General features: G+C 40.2%; 1 protein-coding gene across 1 annotated transcript in view; it reads left to right on the top strand.

Moving 5' to 3' along the window:
- The window catches only part of dnah2 (dynein, axonemal, heavy chain 2), a 67,954-nt gene that overhangs the window by 10,602 nt on the left and 38,964 nt on the right, over positions 1-18,388 (top strand). Inside the window, exons 15-45 of the mRNA XM_008435561.2 lie at positions 316-425; positions 555-684; positions 1,711-1,899; positions 2,494-2,638; positions 2,950-3,142; positions 3,252-3,452; positions 3,761-3,917; positions 4,768-4,942; positions 5,154-5,317; positions 5,505-5,666; positions 6,203-6,306; positions 7,653-7,809; positions 8,347-8,429; positions 8,976-9,156; positions 9,318-9,456; positions 10,434-10,651; positions 10,863-10,955; positions 11,043-11,168; positions 11,299-11,409; positions 11,485-11,679; positions 12,618-12,724; positions 13,030-13,219; positions 13,318-13,498; positions 13,590-13,717; positions 14,608-14,760; positions 14,895-15,020; positions 15,581-15,799; positions 16,629-16,746; positions 17,512-17,648; positions 17,912-18,049; positions 18,172-18,330. Of these exons, the coding sequence (XP_008433783.1) occupies positions 316-425; positions 555-684; positions 1,711-1,899; positions 2,494-2,638; positions 2,950-3,142; positions 3,252-3,452; positions 3,761-3,917; positions 4,768-4,942; positions 5,154-5,317; positions 5,505-5,666; positions 6,203-6,306; positions 7,653-7,809; positions 8,347-8,429; positions 8,976-9,156; positions 9,318-9,456; positions 10,434-10,651; positions 10,863-10,955; positions 11,043-11,168; positions 11,299-11,409; positions 11,485-11,679; positions 12,618-12,724; positions 13,030-13,219; positions 13,318-13,498; positions 13,590-13,717; positions 14,608-14,760; positions 14,895-15,020; positions 15,581-15,799; positions 16,629-16,746; positions 17,512-17,648; positions 17,912-18,049; positions 18,172-18,330 (4,689 nt within the window). The remainder of the gene's footprint in view (positions 1-315; positions 426-554; positions 685-1,710; positions 1,900-2,493; positions 2,639-2,949; positions 3,143-3,251; positions 3,453-3,760; positions 3,918-4,767; positions 4,943-5,153; positions 5,318-5,504; positions 5,667-6,202; positions 6,307-7,652; positions 7,810-8,346; positions 8,430-8,975; positions 9,157-9,317; positions 9,457-10,433; positions 10,652-10,862; positions 10,956-11,042; positions 11,169-11,298; positions 11,410-11,484; positions 11,680-12,617; positions 12,725-13,029; positions 13,220-13,317; positions 13,499-13,589; positions 13,718-14,607; positions 14,761-14,894; positions 15,021-15,580; positions 15,800-16,628; positions 16,747-17,511; positions 17,649-17,911; positions 18,050-18,171; positions 18,331-18,388) is intronic.

Below are 18,388 nucleotides of genomic sequence, written 5' to 3'. Positions count from 1 at the left end.
CTGCTAATCCTCTCTCTGTAATTTTTGAATACAGTGGAGCTTCAGTATTCATGGAGATTAGGCACCGCGACTGCTGGCAAATTGCTTCAATCCACCAATACTAGAGACAACCACTAAAAACGCTTTAAACTGCCTATTTGAACAGTTCTAACCCTGAACATACCTTATTATACCTCAACACACAACGGAAATTGTCTACCATAGAAACTAATATTCACAGGCTTTGTTTTTTCTGCTCTTGGGATTACAGCCTGCTTTGATTTCTTCAATAAAGCGGACGCCTCCCTCTTTTCTCTCTTTCCGTTACCTCTCCAGGTGCAGGCTGTCATTGATGGTTACAAAGTTTCCAATCTGTCCATCTCCAACCTCTGTAGGCAGATCAGTGAAACTTTGCTGGTTAAAATAGATGGGAAGACAGTGTACAGGTAATAAGTTCTGATTTCTTTCTTTGTTGTGTCACTAAGATGGCACAGCAACCAAACACGAAATCTTTAAGAAACGAATCAGCTGAGTGGTTCTGTCATTCTCCCGCCTCGCCTCCTGCTGTTGGCCAGAAACCTGGAATTTGAGGATGACCAGAACGCTCACCAGCAGAGTCGACTCCAAGTGCTGCGCTCGGTACACCAGGAAATCGTTAATATCATGACTCAGATTCACACCATCTTTGCCGGCGATGGAGCTGAGGTTGGAACTTTGTTTTTTATGCTTTTATATGCTTCTAAATCACTTTCTAAAGTATTAAGTGTCCTTTTTAAAAATATATTATTTAACAACATGTTAAAAAATGTACTATGCAAAGGAAGAGAATTGACCCAGATCTAGACTGCCTTTCCAAAGTATTTACATCCTTGAACTTTTTGCACTTTTTGTCACATTACGGCCTCAAACCTTATTGCATTTTATTCAGATTTTACAAAATAGTTCAGAATTGTAATGTGAAAGGACAAACTGGAATTTAACTGCACCCTTTTCCCCCTCCCCTAAGTCAGTACTGTTTATGACATCTTTTGCTGCAGTTTCAGAGACAAGTGTTCACTGATATATATCAGTTAGATTCTTGAGACAAATTCATGTCCATGTTTCTTCACACAGTCAGATTTTGTAGAAACCATCTATGAGCGTAATTTTTTTCAAGTCTTGGCACAAATTCTTAAATGCATTTAGATCTGCACTTTGACTGGACCACTTCGGCTGATTAATATGCTTAAATCTAAACCTTTGCTGTATGTTTTGGGTCCTTGTTGTACTGAAAATTGAACTCCCACCCCAGCTTTAAGCCTTTTGCGGCTTCTAACAGATTTTTTCCTGTCCATCATTAACTCAAATATGCTATGTTTTCTTTGTTGTAGCATGTTACAGATACCCGACGTTCTTCCAGCAATGGTCTTCTTTTAGCAATTCTTCAAATAACTCATAATATATAATCTAATATCTGTGCCATGCATTGCTAGTACCTGGCCTGTCCACATATTCTTCCATCTCAGCAGAGGCTCTCTGTAGCTCATCCAGAGTTAATACAGGATCTCTTAGAGTAAAGGGCTAGCCAACAAGTGGTATAAATACCTTTGCAAGGCTCTGTATAAATAGATCTAAATAAATGTTTCAAAGATAAATCCTTCTTTTCCTCCCAAAAGATAATTGTCCACAAATGTGTACTTTGTAAAAAAAAAAAAAAAAAAAAAAAAAAAAACTTGAGCTCTGATGTTGTAGGTCCAGGCACATTGGGAGAAGTATTCAAAGAAGGTGGACTACATAGTGGAAGAGGCATTCCGGCTTAACATCAGGGACTCCATGAAGAAACTCAGCAGAGCCATCACCGGGGATAACAAGACATCGCCAAGTCCGCTGTTCAAAGTGCTAGTGCTTCTGCGGCAGGCGACTCCTCAAAGCGTGCCAAAGGTAATGCAGACTCACGTCGCCTTTTAAAACTACTGTGACTCTTTAAGCTAGAGATTTCTCTATAAACAGGCCAACACCCACAATGAATGTTAATGTGAAGTTAGAGTGTTATTCCTTCATCCAAAACGTACCTGGAGTGTTGCTTTGATCCTGAATGCATGTTTGAAAATTCTTTTAATCTGGCATTCAGCTGTGCAAAACGTTTCAGAAGGAGCAGGAGTTTCTTAAAGAGACAGAGACCCAATTTCTAGGAGCTAAATTATAAAGTCCAATTTTCTTTAAGTCATATTTGATCTGTACAGTATTTTTATTACAACTGAAGGTAACAGTTTCTTGATTGTGCTGTAAAATTTCACTCTATGGCTGTTAAACACGTAACATTGGCCCTTTAAATCGATAAGAAAAGAACAAAGAAATCCAGGCACTTGGGTAGATCTCTCCTGAAGCTAGCAGTTCTGGACAATGTGTGAGGTCAAGGTGATGCTAAATTTAAATGTAAATATAAAAGAGGTTTTGTAATGCTTAATTTGTATTTTAAAGAATCTCCTTGCTGTCTAATCCAGTTCGTTTTTTTTTTTTCTTTTTTGTTTACAGCTGGAGTTCTCGCCGACTCTGCAGAAGCTTGGAGAAATTGTGAACATTTTGCCTCAGTTAATCAAAATCATCTCTGAATTTAAGCGTCTCCCCGAGCTTCTCTCCAACAAAGAGTCTCTGGCTGTCCCCATATATGTCAGCATAGGTTGGAAACAAATATGTATCAGCGTACACCTGCTTTAGTGCTTTTTCATATTTTGTCACGTTAGCTTTATTGGATGTAGCTAGCAATATAAATGAGCGCACAATTGTGAAGTCAAATAAATATCTCAAAAGTGTGGCGTACATTTTTGTATGCTTACCCCTCTCCTTATGCACCCCTAAATGAAATGCATTGGCCTCCTGTGTGGTTGTAACATGACAAAATATTGAAAAGTAAAAAGGATTAAAATATTTTCATAAGAAGCTCAGTGATTTTTATCATCCTCCCCATTTCGATTCTGTTTGATCACTCAGAGCGAGACGAAAGGATTATTAAGACCCAGGCTTCAATTACGACAGGAATGTCAGCCAATGCCAGGCAACTGGAGGCCTATTTGAAGACCTGGGGCAAATACAGGCCCATCTGGGAGAACATCAAAGACTACATTATACAACGTTACAGGACAGCCAACACTTCAGTATCAACTTTTGATGCAGATATACAGAGGTATGCGATTCCTCTGTTTCTGTTGGAGGAATTTCTGCAAATACATTCAGTGTGTTCTGCAAGGACATGGTTGATTAGGATCACAAACAGAGTTCCTGTGGTCTCCCAGATACACTGAGAACGCCAGCAGTATTCAACAGGAAGAGACGGTCGTCACCATACAGTTTGTGATGCTGGACTGTTCGCCGCTCAAGTCCACCCTGGTGCAACACTGCGACGAGTGGCAGAAGAAGTTAACACAGCTTCTCAGCGAGATAGCAAGCACTTGTCTAACAGAACTTTACGACTCAATGCAAAGCAATGCCGACAGGTGTGCAACCATTTGTTATTCTGCAGTTGTTTAGAGACATTAGCACAACAATAATCTAGGAGCAGCACAGTTGTCTGAGATGATAGTATTACCAAGTAGAGTTGTTGGCACAAATGCTCTCACTTACTGTGCAAATTTTAGTAATGCTTCCTCTTGGATTCAGTATCATACATCAAATCTTATTTACATGATAAAAGTGCGCAGCTAGGACCAGTTCTCTGACATAAAGGAGTCCAGTGAATAAATGAAATTCTGGAAGAATATGGGGGAAATCCTTGAGTTTAATAATCGTCATTGTTTATGTTCAGGTTGATGAGACCGCCGCAGACGCTTGCGGAGCTAAGTGATAGCCTGACTCTTTTAGCAAATCTCAATAGGGATTTGGCCAACACAGAAGCTCAGATTCCTCTCATCCATGAACGATTTGCCATCCTCGACAAATATGAAGTCGAAGTGCAGCAAAGCGTAAGTATGTCACTTTTTAACAATGCCTAAAAATGTATTTAAGGTACAGGAGTACATTTTTAATAGGCAGAAGTTAACACTGCTTAAAATGGTTAGGTATATATTTTTAAGAAATAATAGCTACAAGCTATAAACCAGTTATTACCACAGAAGTTACAGTATTGTAAAATCTTTGCCAAGTATGTTACATTAGCTAAAACATTTTTTATTTCTTCTTGGGAACTGAGCTTCCTACCTCTTGCTGATGTGTCACAGCAATGTAAATAATTAGTTGTTTAATATTAACTTTTAGGTTTTATTTTTATAGTACATCAGTTAAAATTTGCTGAGAGATCATGCTAACCTTTCTAGCATTTTCCCTATGTTACAACCTAGCTAAACAGTGGTAGCTGGCGGGCAGAAATTAGGTTATAAAGCTTTTTGGTATCTTTATAGCTTCTGAAAAAGCTTTTTCATATGTTTACCCAGAAAGGTCAACAAAATGTGGTAGCCCCAATACACAACCTAAAGTCACAACAACCCAAAGTACTAAGGAAGCTATGCTGAAACAGAAACAGAATTTATTTTCCGCAACTTAACCACAGCAGAAGCTATGGTTAAGTTGCTAGCGTTACTTCAGCTTAGCATAGCTTTCGTTTTAGCACAGCTTCCGGTTTCCATTCTCTTCACGATATAAGTATAAAGATTAGACATCAAAACATTACCAGTTCTTTAGAAATAACTGAATGCTTACCCTAATTCTTTACATGATGGGTTAAATCTATTTCAGTGTTTGGTTTATCTAGCAGTGATGTGATTCTGAAGAAACGAATCATGGCTTTAATCCGTTGTGTCTTATTTGCACCTGCAGGTTGAGGTCATGCGAGAGGAACTGAATGACAAGTGGATTTGGTTTCAGCAGGTGTTGATTAACAGCGACGCCACGCTGTCGAAAGACAAAGAAAAGTTTAAAACCGGCCTCATCCGCTCCTTTGAGGATCTCAAGAAGAAGATCGACGTTACCTTTCAGGAGTTCAGCGTCAAAGGTTCCACATACATGTTTTACCATCAACTGGTCTAATTGCACATCGGTCCTAATTGTTTGGAAGCTAGTTACATTAACTAAACAAAACATAGTCAATTCAGTAAACCTTACACACATTTGTGTATTTGCTTTTTAATAGTTATTATAAGTAAGTGTCTATGTGCATGTTTGTGTAAATCTTAATGTGCTTAATGCTACATTTGCGTGTCCAGGTCCTTTTCAGAGCTTGTTAAACTTTGAAGTAGCAATGAAACAAATAAAAGAATATCGTGGCCAACTGGAGGCTCTAATACAGGAGCAAAACACCATCATCAGTGGGCTGGCCTTCTTCAGAATCGATCAACCTCCCTGTAAATTTGTCATGGCGATGGAAAAGGTCTGAAGTTGCTCTTGGCTCTAACAGTTACATCAGCATTCAGTAATACAAATGGTGATTGTAAAAAAAAATTAAAAAATTAAACCAATCAATAATTTTCCTTAGTTGTTGCTGAAGTTGTTTAATGTTTTGTTTTTTTACGCGTGACTTGCGTCTGACGACTTTGTGCCTCCATGCGCCTTTCCAGGACATGGATCAGCTCCAGGAGGTGTGGGAAATCTCTCACGAATGGGATGAAAACTGGGAAAACTGGAAGGTTCTTCACCTGTCACAGCTGCAGACGCGGACCATGGAAGAAACGGGTCTGGATATGTACAAGAGACTTCGCGCCCTTCAGAGAGATCTCAAGGTTAGTTGTGCTGGGCAGGATGCTCAGCTTAGGCATTACATAGATCAGTTTTGTATTTTTAGGTTTCATTTAAAAAAAAAAAAAAAGATTACCGGTATAATCCAATGCTTTCCCAGTTACAGACACAGTGAAGCCTCTCCACAGCGGAGTACTTCCTCTACCGTGTTTCACGATGAGGACGGTATTAATTGGGTTATAAACTCCCCCTTCCTTTCTCCAATCACAGATTGGAGTGTCTTGGCAGTTGTTCCAAGGTTTTTAGATACATTTCTTACTGGTTTCCTTTCCAGAGATTTGGGACTGTTTTACTTCCTGATGTAGAAAATGATTCAATTTCATGGGGTGATCATTTAGTCATGTGCTGTTCATAGCAGATCAACAAACACCAAAACTACAGCATGTCCGAACGAGTCAATTTACATTGCAATGAATCTCATACCACAAACTGGGCGTCCGCCTTAAAGTAGTTAATCCCATTGACTGCAATCCCAGCTGCGCTAGACAACAACATCGTCTTTTGTGTGTTTTTACTGCAGGGTAAAGATTGGGAGGTTGTTTCTTCCTCCAGGGTGAAGCTTGAAAAGTTCAAGCACATCATCCCCCTCATTACTGATCTGAGGAATCCAGCCTTGAGAGAGAGGTAACGGTTTAAACGATCTCGCTACGCTTGTAGTCCAAAACTACAGCATGTCCGAACGAGTGTTGTGTCTTCGTAGCAACTGTTTGTTATGGTCTGGTGCCTCTAAGACGAGTTCGTCAACTAAATCTTCTGACTCTTCGTCAGTTTTGAGGCTTATTTCTTATTTCTCCAGGGCCCGTGCAGGCCGTTGTAGCATCTGTCCTCAATCAGAAAAAATGGTCTCACAACTATGTGCATAATTCCTACAGTAAACTCCTAGTGGATTTGTATTTTAACAAACTAATAACCCTAAAAAGGTTCGTAGGAGTCCTTATGATGTAGCTGATCCAGTTTGCTGGGCCTCGAACGTGAACCCTGTTATCTCTAAAACTGCACAACATTTGCAAGGAGTTGGTGAGTTCTGTTTCTGATTGGTTTGTGGCGCCGTCCTAACCATGTGTTAGTTTGACACTGATGCAGGAAAAAATCAACCAATTGTCATACAATTATATCCTCATATTGCTATGTAATCATATTCTTCCTGACATAAGAAATTATAAGTCTGATTCATCGCATTGTTATTTTAAAGGTACTGAGAGAGAATTACTATAATGTAACTGTAGCAGCATGAAAACAGTACAGAAGACGATGAGGGACAAAATTTGGAATTCTGTCTTGAATCTCCAAATTCTGAAAAATTAAATAAAAATTCTAATTTTTGACTTAATTTGATTTAAATTGAGAAAAAAAAAATCTAAATTCTGAGCTTAAAGTCAGAATTCTACCTTTTTTAAAGTCAGTTCAGGGGATTTAATGTCAGAATAAAAATTCTGACATTTAGTTAAAAAATGTCAGAATACGAGTATTACGGCCAGACTAAAGTTGAAATAAAACAAGAATAAAGTCATAATATTAGGAGAATGAATAAGTAATTCATTGGGAACACCTAAACAAAATTAGTTTAAAAATAAAATAAATGTTGAGCAACTTGTGAAGGTATACTCAGTTTCACAAATAAATACTTTAATACATCAGCTTCAAATTACTGTCAGTATCAGGACTTTAAAATGATTGTGCAAACGACTGTGTGTGTTTGAAGTAAGAACCAAACGAATTTGTCAGTCTGGTCACATCAGATATTCGTAACTCGATTGAAGATTTTTTTTGTCATTTTGCATCTTCTTTCTGGTAATATCACATCGTTATTCTGTTAAGGTTACGACTTTATTTTCACTTTTTCGAAAAAGCCTGAATTCTGAGAAAAAAGTAAAGCACTAAATTGTAAATACAAAGTAAATATATGTAAGTAACCAGATATATATATTTTGGCCCTTTAGGTGGAATTTGAGCCTTGTTTTTTGTTTCAGACACTGGAACCAGATCTGTGAGGATCTAGAGCGCACATTTGACCACACCAACCCTGACTTCACCCTGGAGAAGATCATCTCTCTGAACCTGGATCATTACGCTTCGACCATTTCGGAGATCTCTGGAGCTGCCAGCAAGGAGCTCTCCATAGAACAGGTTCAGATCTGACTTCTTGTTGACTCTTCATCTTACTTAGCTCTGGAATAATGTTAGGGAAGAATCTGAAAATGCAGCACAGCGACTTTCCTCCACTCCGGCTTCAACTCTGGCAGCTGAAACTTTGCCGTCTTAGTCCTGCCAGCGGCCCCTCTCCCCCGTCTCCCTGCCTCACTCTAAACCCTCCGAGGTTACATCAGAGCAGCGTTACAGCCAAGTTTGTGCACATTGAAGTGTGGAGCAATTAGCATATACAGTTGCCATGCAATTAGCACCTCATTTGTGAAATCAGCCAGTAATTGTTCATTCAGAAACTGGGATTCAATTCAAGGAGTTCTGAGTGAGGAAGAGCCTGAAAGGGGCAGTCGTTCGATGTTTTTAAACTACAAAACTATAAAAAAAAAAAAAGTTATATGTTAATTCACCATTACGGTCTAGTATTTCTAAGACATTATCCAGGCATAAATATTAGAAAATTATTCTATTGCAACTTTATTTTTGGTCTGTTTGCATTAGAGTTTGCATTTGTTCTTTCAGGGTCTGATCAATGTCAAGAAGACATGGGATGAAGTATACCTGGAAATTGCGCCATACAAAGACGAGGGCCACTACCGGCTGAGGTGAGGCGGGTTTTAATGTCAAGCAGAGGAACGGTTTCAAAAAGTTACAAATATTGTCACATTTAACATGGCTCAGTAGTTGATGCCACTGCGTAGAGCGTGCAGGTGGCAGATTAAAATGTTCTGTCTTAAGATTCTTTTTTAGAGCTTTTTTATCAGCAAACATACTCATTGATGCGCAGCCATCAGTTCCATCCTTTCCAATCTAGTTTTAAAACGACAGCGCCGTCAGCAGATTTACAAAGCTTTGAGATGCAATGCTGTGACGGTGTTTTATACAGAATAACGATGAATTGGCCTTTAACAGGTTTGTATTAACCTTAATCTCAAGTACAAAAAAAAAAACCCTAAACTGATTCCACACTGACAGCAGGGAAACAATAAATTGCAGAGCAACCCCTTTTGTTTTCACACACACGCAGGAACAGACGGAGTCAAAAGTATTCATTGTAACGTGAGCATACGAGGGCCTTTCACGCCGGTTGGCGTTCCAGGATTGATGCGTCAACTTAAACATCACCATTTGTGTTCTCTTGCCCTCCTCAGAGGGAGTGAAGACGTCTTCCAGACGCTGGACGATAACCAGGTCATTTTGTCCACGATGAAGGCGTCCCGCTTCGTTAAAGCCTTCGAGCGAGAGGTGGACCAATGGGAACGCCGGCTCACCCACGTGATGGATGTCATCGATATGATCCTCTCCGTGCAGCGAAACTGGATTTACTTGGAAGTACACAACTTACCTTGCCTCATTCATTGTTTATGCGTTTTACACACCTGCACCAGAAAGCTACATTTCACACACAAGTCTTTAATCCGAAACAAGCGCTCTTCTCTTTCTCTGTTGCAACCAATTGTTTTCTTCTTCTTTTTTTTTCCCCCTCCACTCAGAACATTTTCCAAGGAAAGGACATCAGGGAGCAGCTTCCTAACGAGTGCACCGAGTTTGCGGGCGTCAGTCGCAACTGGAAGACCATAATGGAGCGTCTGCACGAGAATCCGAACGCCCTGCAGGGAACGCATCATCCCGGTACGACCGCAGAGTTCATGTTTCTGTCTTTAGAATATAATTTATACAATGCAATATCCTGGCTGGGTCGCCCCATTATTATTAGTGTGGACATTTAGCAATGAAAATAGTGTTTTTCAAATGTAAATAGTGTTGTTTTGGAGTCAGGCTGGTTGTTTACATTTCTTTAAATTTGTGAAAAATGAATCTGAAATCACAAGCAGAAAAAAGTTACATATATACAGTTAAAACCAGGTGTTTGCATACACTATGAAAACCCTTTTTTCTCATTGTCTGGCATTAAAACTGGCTAAACCTTTTCTGTTTTAAATCCTTTGGGATTATGAAAATGATCTCTACAGCCATAAATGGCCAGATAAAGACAATGACATCTTTTAGAGAATTTTTTGTTCCCATCATTATGGCCAAATGGCTTGTCTTGGACCATTTGCTGCATGTCTTCCTTTTCTCACTCCTAAATTACAAAATTAAAAAAATTATTAATACCTTTGAGTTAAACGGAGGTTCGGTTGTGGGTTTGATTTAAAGAAACACCTGAAACACGGTGCTTCCTTGCATGACTTCAGACAGATTTGTTTAGCTCCACAAGTTTGGTTCATGTTTGGTAAAAAAATTCCAGATGCCTAAATATTCCACATTTATCTGTTGAAAACATTTTGAAACGAGTATGAAGAACAGGAGGACCACTAGCCATTATATAAATTGCTGTGTGTCAGAAACGCAGTTCCAGCAAAATGTTATGAGAAGCTTGAGAAAGGAAACCTGGAACATTTGACCCAAATTATACAGCTACAAATGTGTGTCTGTCCAAACCTGAGGAAATCGACATTATGTAATCAAATTATGGAACATTTGGCTTTCTATTATAAAATAGTATTTGATAAATCCTAACTTTAAGTATCAGCATTTAATTTGAAGATTCTGTCATTTAATCAAATCATCAATTGTGACATTACCTCATCCGCTCTTTCTTCTAGGCTTGCTACAGACTCTGAATGGCATGAGCTTCAAGCTGGAAGAAATCCTGAGGGCCCTGGACATGTATCTGGAGACCAAGAGGCAGATCTTCCCAAGGTTTTATTTTCTGTCCAACGACGACGTGCTCGAGATCCTGGGCCAGTCTCAGAACCCCGAAGCCATGCAGCCTCACATGAAGAAGTGTTTCGACAACATCAAGAGCCTCCGGCTCGACAAGGTGCAGAGCTCATTTTATAAATGTGATGGTATAGAACAGACTTTTTCTTCAAATTCTTGGACGTTTGCTCTGGCAGCAAGTTTTTGGAGGGCGTTTATTGATTTCTATAACATTTCATAACCACAGTCTACCCACGATAAATTCATTTCGAAATGATTCTCTCTCTTTTTAATGCAGAAACTTCTTTGGTTTTCCTTCATATGTTTCACAGACAGCTAAAGTCACAAGAGCTGATGGGATGTTTTCAGCTGATGGCGAGTTCATTTTGTTCAACAAGCCCCAGCAGCTGGACAAACCAGTGGAGGTGAACGCAGCCAGGTTCAGTCATTAGAATCTGCTGTTTGGGTTTCCTGTAGTGATACTCCTGGTGATTGTCATTGTCCAACTTTAGATTTGGCTCTGCGATATTGAGAGGCTCATGCAGGGTACTCTGAAGGCACACCTGAACGACTGCCTTCTCGATATGAAAAAGATAACGGGAACAAGGGAGAAATGGGTCAAAGACTGGCCAGGACAGGTGAGTTTACGTCGAGCCTCTTTCAGCCTGTCCTTCTGCGTCTTCAGTTCTGGTACCTCTGATTAGCAGCAGGCTTTAGAATCTCCCGTCAAGCGTCCGACGTTTTAAACGAGTTTCCTTCCCGTCTCAGATTGTAATTACAGCGAGCCAGATCAAGTGGACGAGCGAGGTCACCAGAGCTCTCAACATCAGCAAGGAGAGAGCAAACAAATCCTCCCTAAAGTCACTGAAGAAGAAACAGGTGTCGTGCGACACCAAATTTAGGCTTTACAGATACTTTGCACACGTCTCACCTGAATGTTTGCGCTTTCCTCAGATCGCTATGCTGCAAAGCTACTCAGAGATGATACGCCAGGAACTCCCAAAAATCTTGCGTCTGAAGGTGGTGGCGCTCGTCACGGTGGAGGTTCACGCTCGGGACGTTATCGATAAGCTGGCCAAGACCGGCTGCAGCGACATCAACGCATTCGAGTGGCTCTGCCAGTTGCGGCTGTACTGGGAAAAAGACAGGGTGAGACAAGAAGAAGCTTTTCTTCCGCGTCTCCTGGTTGTGTTTTGTGACTAGTACAAGAAGTTTTAAATAGCATTATCTTCAGTTAGGTCGAGGTTGTAGCCCTGATGCTCATTTCCATATATAGAAAGTCAAGAAATGTGGGGGTAAAAGCAGTACAGATCAAACTACTCCAAAGAATGATGGTGACATTTGAAACAACAAACTTGAGTAATAAATTAAAAAAAATAGAAAAGTTTCCAACTCCAGTTTAGTTCATAAAGTCATGATTTATATGCGAGTCATACAGTGAGGAGGAGGAAGTCAGGAGAAATGATCACTAGGAGGTGTAGCCTGGAGATGTAACAAACTGGCACTCTATGGAGAGACGTAAAAGCTCTCTGTGGCAATAATTGTCAACCATAAACAGTTTGGAAAGATAGATGTAATTTTATCTACCTTCCCCACACAGCTCCTTAAGACTAGTGGCAGCAGCAGTTATTCAATTTCAAGGTGTCGAATTGATGTTTGATATGCACAGCATTTTTATAACAACTGAACGTAACAAAGTTACTTGACTGTTCTATAAAATGGCACTATGTGCCTGAAAATACATAATACCTCCCCTTAACTACCTCAAGCAACATCTGGTTGTATGAAGAAAACGGATCTAAAGATTTCTATATTTGTAGTTGGAACGATCGATTTCTGTAGAAAATGTTTCATTAGGTTAACATTGGGCCTGTGACGTTCCAGTTCGCTGGAAAAAAATAAATAAAAAATGGGTAGCTCTTCATCACCAGAGGCAGGATGTGGTGCATGACATGGCATGTTGAATAAGTGAGCAAGCGGCCCGTGTAACCACCCCACCTCTACCGAACATGGAGTGGCAGAGTTATCATATGTGCTGAGACAGAGTGAGAAAACGTGAATTTAAATGTGTGTGTTTTCACTTTCAGATTGAGTCGAATGAATGCATCATCCGGCAGACCAACACGCAGTTCAGATATGGCTACGAGTACCTGGGAAACTCTGGACGGCTGGTCATCACTCCACTCACTGACAGGTCACCGTTAGCGTCACACCCGTAACATTATCGGCTAGAATGAGCCTAGGAAGGCTTGCAGTTAGATTGGTGTCTTAAATTAAATATTTATGCATAACCTCAGAGAGATGATTGTTTAAGGATTTTTCCTATTTTAAGCTATCATCACTTTCATTGTTATGATGCAATGATGCAACATGAAACAGACAAAATAGTCTCGTGCTTAAATTTTGACATCCCAGCAGGTTGCACTTCTCCTGTTTTGTGTTCTGTGGAGCTTCTCTGTGTGTCTTGTGTTGTAAATGTCAGTGTTTGACCGTGTCCAGGTGTTACATGACTCTGACCACGGCTCTCCATCTCCACCGGGGCGGCTCTCCGAAAGGCCCAGCCGGCACAGGGAAGACGGAGACCGTCAAGGACTTGGGCAAATCCCTGGGCATGTACGTCATTGTCGTGAACTGCTCTGAAGGACTGGATTACAAATCAATGGGTCGCATGTTCTCCGGCCTGGCTCAGGTCAGGGAAATTTAAAAATCCGCTCGTAAGTCGTAGTTTTGTCATAAGTTGAGATTGTAGTGGGGGAAGTAAGCTTTGTTTCCATTGGCTCTGAGCAGACGGGTGCGTGGGGATGCTTCGACGAGTTCAACCGCATCAACATCGAGGTGCTGTCAGTGGTCGCCCAGCAGATTCTTTCCATCCTGTCTGCCCTCTCAGCTGGGAAGGCTCGGTTCCAGTTTGAAGGGCATAATATCCGTCTGGTCCCAACGTGTGGCATCTTCATCACCATGAATCCCGGTAGGTCAACAGAACAGTCGGGATTGTACTTGTTTGAGACTTCTCTACCTAGCAGAGGAGTAAAAACTTTTTACTTCTTTGCCGTTTTTAGGGTATGCTGGTCGCACTGAGCTTCCTGACAACCTGAAGTCCATGTTCAGACCCATCTCCATGGTGGTGCCGGACTCTACTCTGATCGCTGAAATCCTGCTGTTTGGAGAAGGCTTCGACAACTGCAAGGTACTGTACTTATGTGATTCTAAAAAGTGTAGGGAAATTGTGTTAAACACCATTTCAACTTCGTTTTTGCCCGTCTTTTGTACGATCTCTAGCGTCTCATTAGCAAAGTAAATAGCACTATTTGTGTCCTGCCAGCACAAACAAACCCACTAGGTTCAGAAGGCGACTTTCGTTCTGTGTCAGGTTACAGTGGCTACATTAACTGCATTTCCACTGACCATACAATTCTGAAAACAAATTAGTTAAATTTAGAAAATAAATTAGCTTAAGTTGTTTTCCGATTTAACGTTTTGGCACTAGGATAAGGTGGTTTTTTTGCTATGTTATTGCTCTTCATAAGCTAGTTATTTAGTCTTGGCTGGATTTATGCTAAGACTAAATAACACACAGTTGAATCCTATGTATAAAACCAGAAAAGTGATAAGTTGTCTAGGATTTCCTTTGGAGTTATCATTCTATAGATAACTTATTGTTTTCAGATGTTTATGTGCTAAAAGTTTTGGAAAACCATGTTTCATTTTCCTCCCACTTCACAATTATGCACTACAACTATATTATCTATCACATAAGATGCAATAAAATTAGTGGTTGTAATGTGAGGAAATGTTGAAAAGTAATATGGAGACTACACCGACTAATGAAGCACATTTATTAAAGAAGATAATATCTTGTACAATGTGTTCATGATGCAAACTCATTTAAAACATTTTCTTTAGTTTAGATGATATGTAGGCAAATTAAACTGTGAATACCTCAGAGGGTCTGCATGCAAAAGAAGCTTCAATGAAGTGAACAAAGCAGATTAACTGCTTGTAAAATAAATTATCTTCTTTTCCACACAAGACAGACTTACCATGTTATTTAATGTCTCTATTATTTGTGTCTATTAGCTCCTGGCTAAGAAGGTATTCACACTCTACTACCTGGCAGTGCAGCAGCTCTCCAAACAGGATCATTATGATTTTGGTCTCCGCGCTCTCACCTCTTTGCTTCGCTACGCCGGGAAGAAACGGCGCCAATCCCCCAACATTGCAGATGAAGAAGTAAGTCTCTTTCTGAAACCTTGTGCCCAGGTTGTCGCAAATGATGGATTCATGCAAACTGGAAAGATGAGGATGTTTAAGCAAAGTAATAAAGCAGAAATACAGTGGATGACTCTTTGCATGTCTGTCCTCAGATTCTTCTGATGGCCATGAAGGACATGAATATTGCTAAACTGACCTCTGCAGATCTTCCACTGTTTAATGGCATCGTCCAGGACTTGTTCCCTGCTGTGGAGACACCTGTTATAGAATACGGCATGGTATGCAGTTCACTTTAACGCTAGTCTATCTAAAGAAATATGAGAAATGCATTTGTTTCAGAATTTTGAGGTTCACTTGTGATCAGCTTTATTTATCAACCCTGGACCTGCTGATACAATGTTTGGCCAATTTATTTTCGAGGACTACAGTATAAAAAGATAACAAGTCACACTATTTTAACAGTCAGGTTTTTCTGATGTGATCAGAAGTTGACATTTTAAGATGCCCTTACCTCTTTGTGTTGTGTTTGTCCATTTAAACTTACCTTTACTCTAAGATTCCCAATTAGTTGCCTAAACTTCATATTTCAGCATGTTCTCTTGTAAACATTTAAGAGCTGAAATGGATTTAACAACAACTTAATAAAATGTTCAGCCTTTCTGTTATCTGCTGAAAATCTTAGTCTTTCTTCACTGGACCTAAATGTTGCAAAAAACAACTAACTTTTTGTGTTCTTCACTCAGTAATGGTGTCACCATAGAAGAGTGTTGCCAGTGCAGCCTGTTAAAGCCTGGGGTGCATTAAGTGATTGGAAAAATATGATTTTCTTTGACTGTAGTTGAAGGAAGCTATCGAGACGGAAGTACGGCGGTTTGGTTTGCAGGTCACTCCTTTTACAGTGACTAAAGTCATTCAACTCTACGAGACCAAAAACTCCCGGCACTCCTCCATGCTGGTTGGCAAGACGGGCAGCGCCAAGACTATCACCTGGAAGATCCTGCAGCTGTCCCTCACAGCTCTGAACCAGAAAGGAGAACCCGACTTTCAGATGGTTCAAGTACGTTTTCAGTATTTGCATATTCTCGGTCGTAAATTAATAAGGTCTTAACACAGATTTAATTTTATGACTTAGAAGAGAGGAGCAGAGTCTCGAGTAGAAACCTGCAGATTATGAGACTAACATAAACATGTAATATTCACAGATTTCCCCCCCCCACCCCGCCAAAACAAATAGGCATAAGTGAAAAAATGAACACACTGAAATCTTGAAATGTATGGACAATAAAAAACACTCATCCTTATCAAGATAAAATCTAAGCGGCTAGCACAGAAAAATGTCTTCTTTTTTTTTTTATTACCACTGCTTGGTGGTTTTGTTGTTAAAATGCCAAACCATAGTTCTGCCGATTTAAAGGACATTTAAAAATATTGTGAACACACAGGAACTGATAAGTGTTTAATCACATAAAGCATCAACCCCCTCTGCCAGAGTCTGGTCCGGTTTTAGACCAGCAGTCTGCAAATACATTTGCAAATGTATAGAGTGTAATTTGTCATTTGCTTTATAGCTAGTTTGTTTACTGTAAAGCATGCTTCTGTAAGAGTGATCAGCTAAAATAATAATTAGGTCTCACCATAGAAAATTAATTTAACTGCTGAACACCAGCAAAATGCTTAAATTACTACAAATGATGAAGGGATAATTAGTGTTATTCATTTTCCTTAGTGTTAGGCCTGAAAACCAATGTCAAATCTCTTGTTTGTGCGCACAACCTTGGCCGATATCACTGATTCTGATGTTTTTATTTTATTTTAGAGTGTGAAGCTGATAGTTAGTATTAATCTTAACTTGTGCAGGTTTATTGTTGTTTTCCAATTCTCCACAGATCTATCCCCTGAATCCAAAGTCGATGAGTCTCGGGGAGCTGTACGGAGAAAACGACCTTTCTACTAACGAGTGGTCCGACGGAGTGCTGTCCTCCCTCATGAGAACAGCCTGTGCAGGTACATCTATCAGAAAAATACTCCCCACCCCCCAACACGCACACCCACACACCCACCCACCATGTTTATACAGAATACATAATGAATGAACACCCAGATCTCGCCTCTAAACTCCAGCTGAACTGGATCAGTGTACAATATGGCAGAGGCCATTTGTTGAATGGGAGAGCGTTTTTGTAGTCGTGACATCAGATGGAAGACCGAATGTGTAAAGATTCATGGCCACAGGTGCAACAGATGTAGCTCAAATAATCAGAAAAGATCTTTGTGATTCAGTGCAAACAGCTGCTTTGAAGCTTTCGCTGGGAAAATGTGCCGCTCAGCAGCTGCTCTCAAGGTTGATTAATTTATCATTTATTAATGTTGGTGATTCGCTGACCCTTCATGTACTGTCTTTGTAATTTTTGATCAACAAAAATCCCCTCACAGAAAAAAAACATGTTGGCAGAATGCTTTTCTTCTCCATCTTCTGGGTCTTATTGGAACTAAAACGTCTTATGAGCATTGTCACACAGCAGTTATTTCCTAAATGATTTTCTTGCATTTTCCACCATGAAATTGTATTTTTTATTTATTTTTTTGCTTAGCACATTAAGCTAAAGGGCGGTGATGGACACCGCTGAATAAAAAGTTATCTGCGCTGCTCCTAAAACATTAATCACTTTAGCTCAACCCACCAATCTTAGCTTGCAGTTGACCAAAGTCCAACAAGTTGTTTGCCGCAGGTAGCTTCATTGTCTGCCACACTGTGTTTGTCCACCTAAGAGGAGACGCCTGATGAGAAGTGGATCCTGTTCGATGGGCCCGTGGACACCCTGTGGATTGAGAGTATGAACTCTGTCATGGACGACAACAAGGTGCTCACTCTCATAAACGGAGAGAGAATCTCAATGCCCGAGCAGGTGAGAGCATCAGTGGACAAATGCAGACGTTTACCTTGTTTCCTCGCTGTTTGAAGTTAAATAAAACTAATCTTCTCTTATTTTGTGTCAGTTAGAATTACCAAAAGGATTTCTATTTCTAAATGCCACAGTTGATTAAATTATTACGGCCTTTAAAATCAGAAGTTTACATATATTTACGTGAATTACGTGTTTTTCTTCAGACAAATGGACACCGTTTGAGACGGCACACAGAAATATTTGTGGTATTTATTTTGTCCAAGGTGTCTCTTCTGTTTGAAGTGGAGAACCTGGCGATGGCCTCTCCGGCCACCGTGTCCCGCTGCGGAATGGTCTACAACGACTACGTTGATCTTGGATGGAAGCCATTCGTTCAGTCCTGGCTGGAAAAGCGCAACCCAGTACCACTTTAATCTTCCTTTAACGTCTAACACAGGACTTTGAAAATCTATTTAATTATTAAGCCCTTTTCTGACCTGATAATCGTTTTTTTTTCTTTTCTTTTTTTAAATTCTTTTTTCAGGCTGAAATGGTGCATTTGAAAACTTCCTTCGATAAATTTCTGGAGATCACTTTGAAGTTTAAGAAGGCCAACTGCAAAGAGTTGATCCCCATAAACGAGCTCAACGGCGTCGCGTCTCTCTGCCGGCTCTACGACGCTCTGGCCACACCCAGCAACGGGGTACGCCTGTCTTGTTGTCGGGTTGTGAATAACACTCTGGCATTTGTAAAGAAGTGTT

This window comes from Poecilia reticulata, chromosome 18 (genome assembly GCF_904066995.2).
Source record: "Poecilia reticulata chromosome 18, P_reticulata-male-v2, whole genome shotgun sequence".
Lineage (NCBI taxonomy): Eukaryota > Metazoa > Chordata > Actinopteri > Cyprinodontiformes > Poeciliidae > Poecilia > Poecilia reticulata.
The sequence above is the reverse complement of the archived record's forward strand: the minus strand, read 5'-3'. Positions and strand labels throughout refer to the sequence as shown.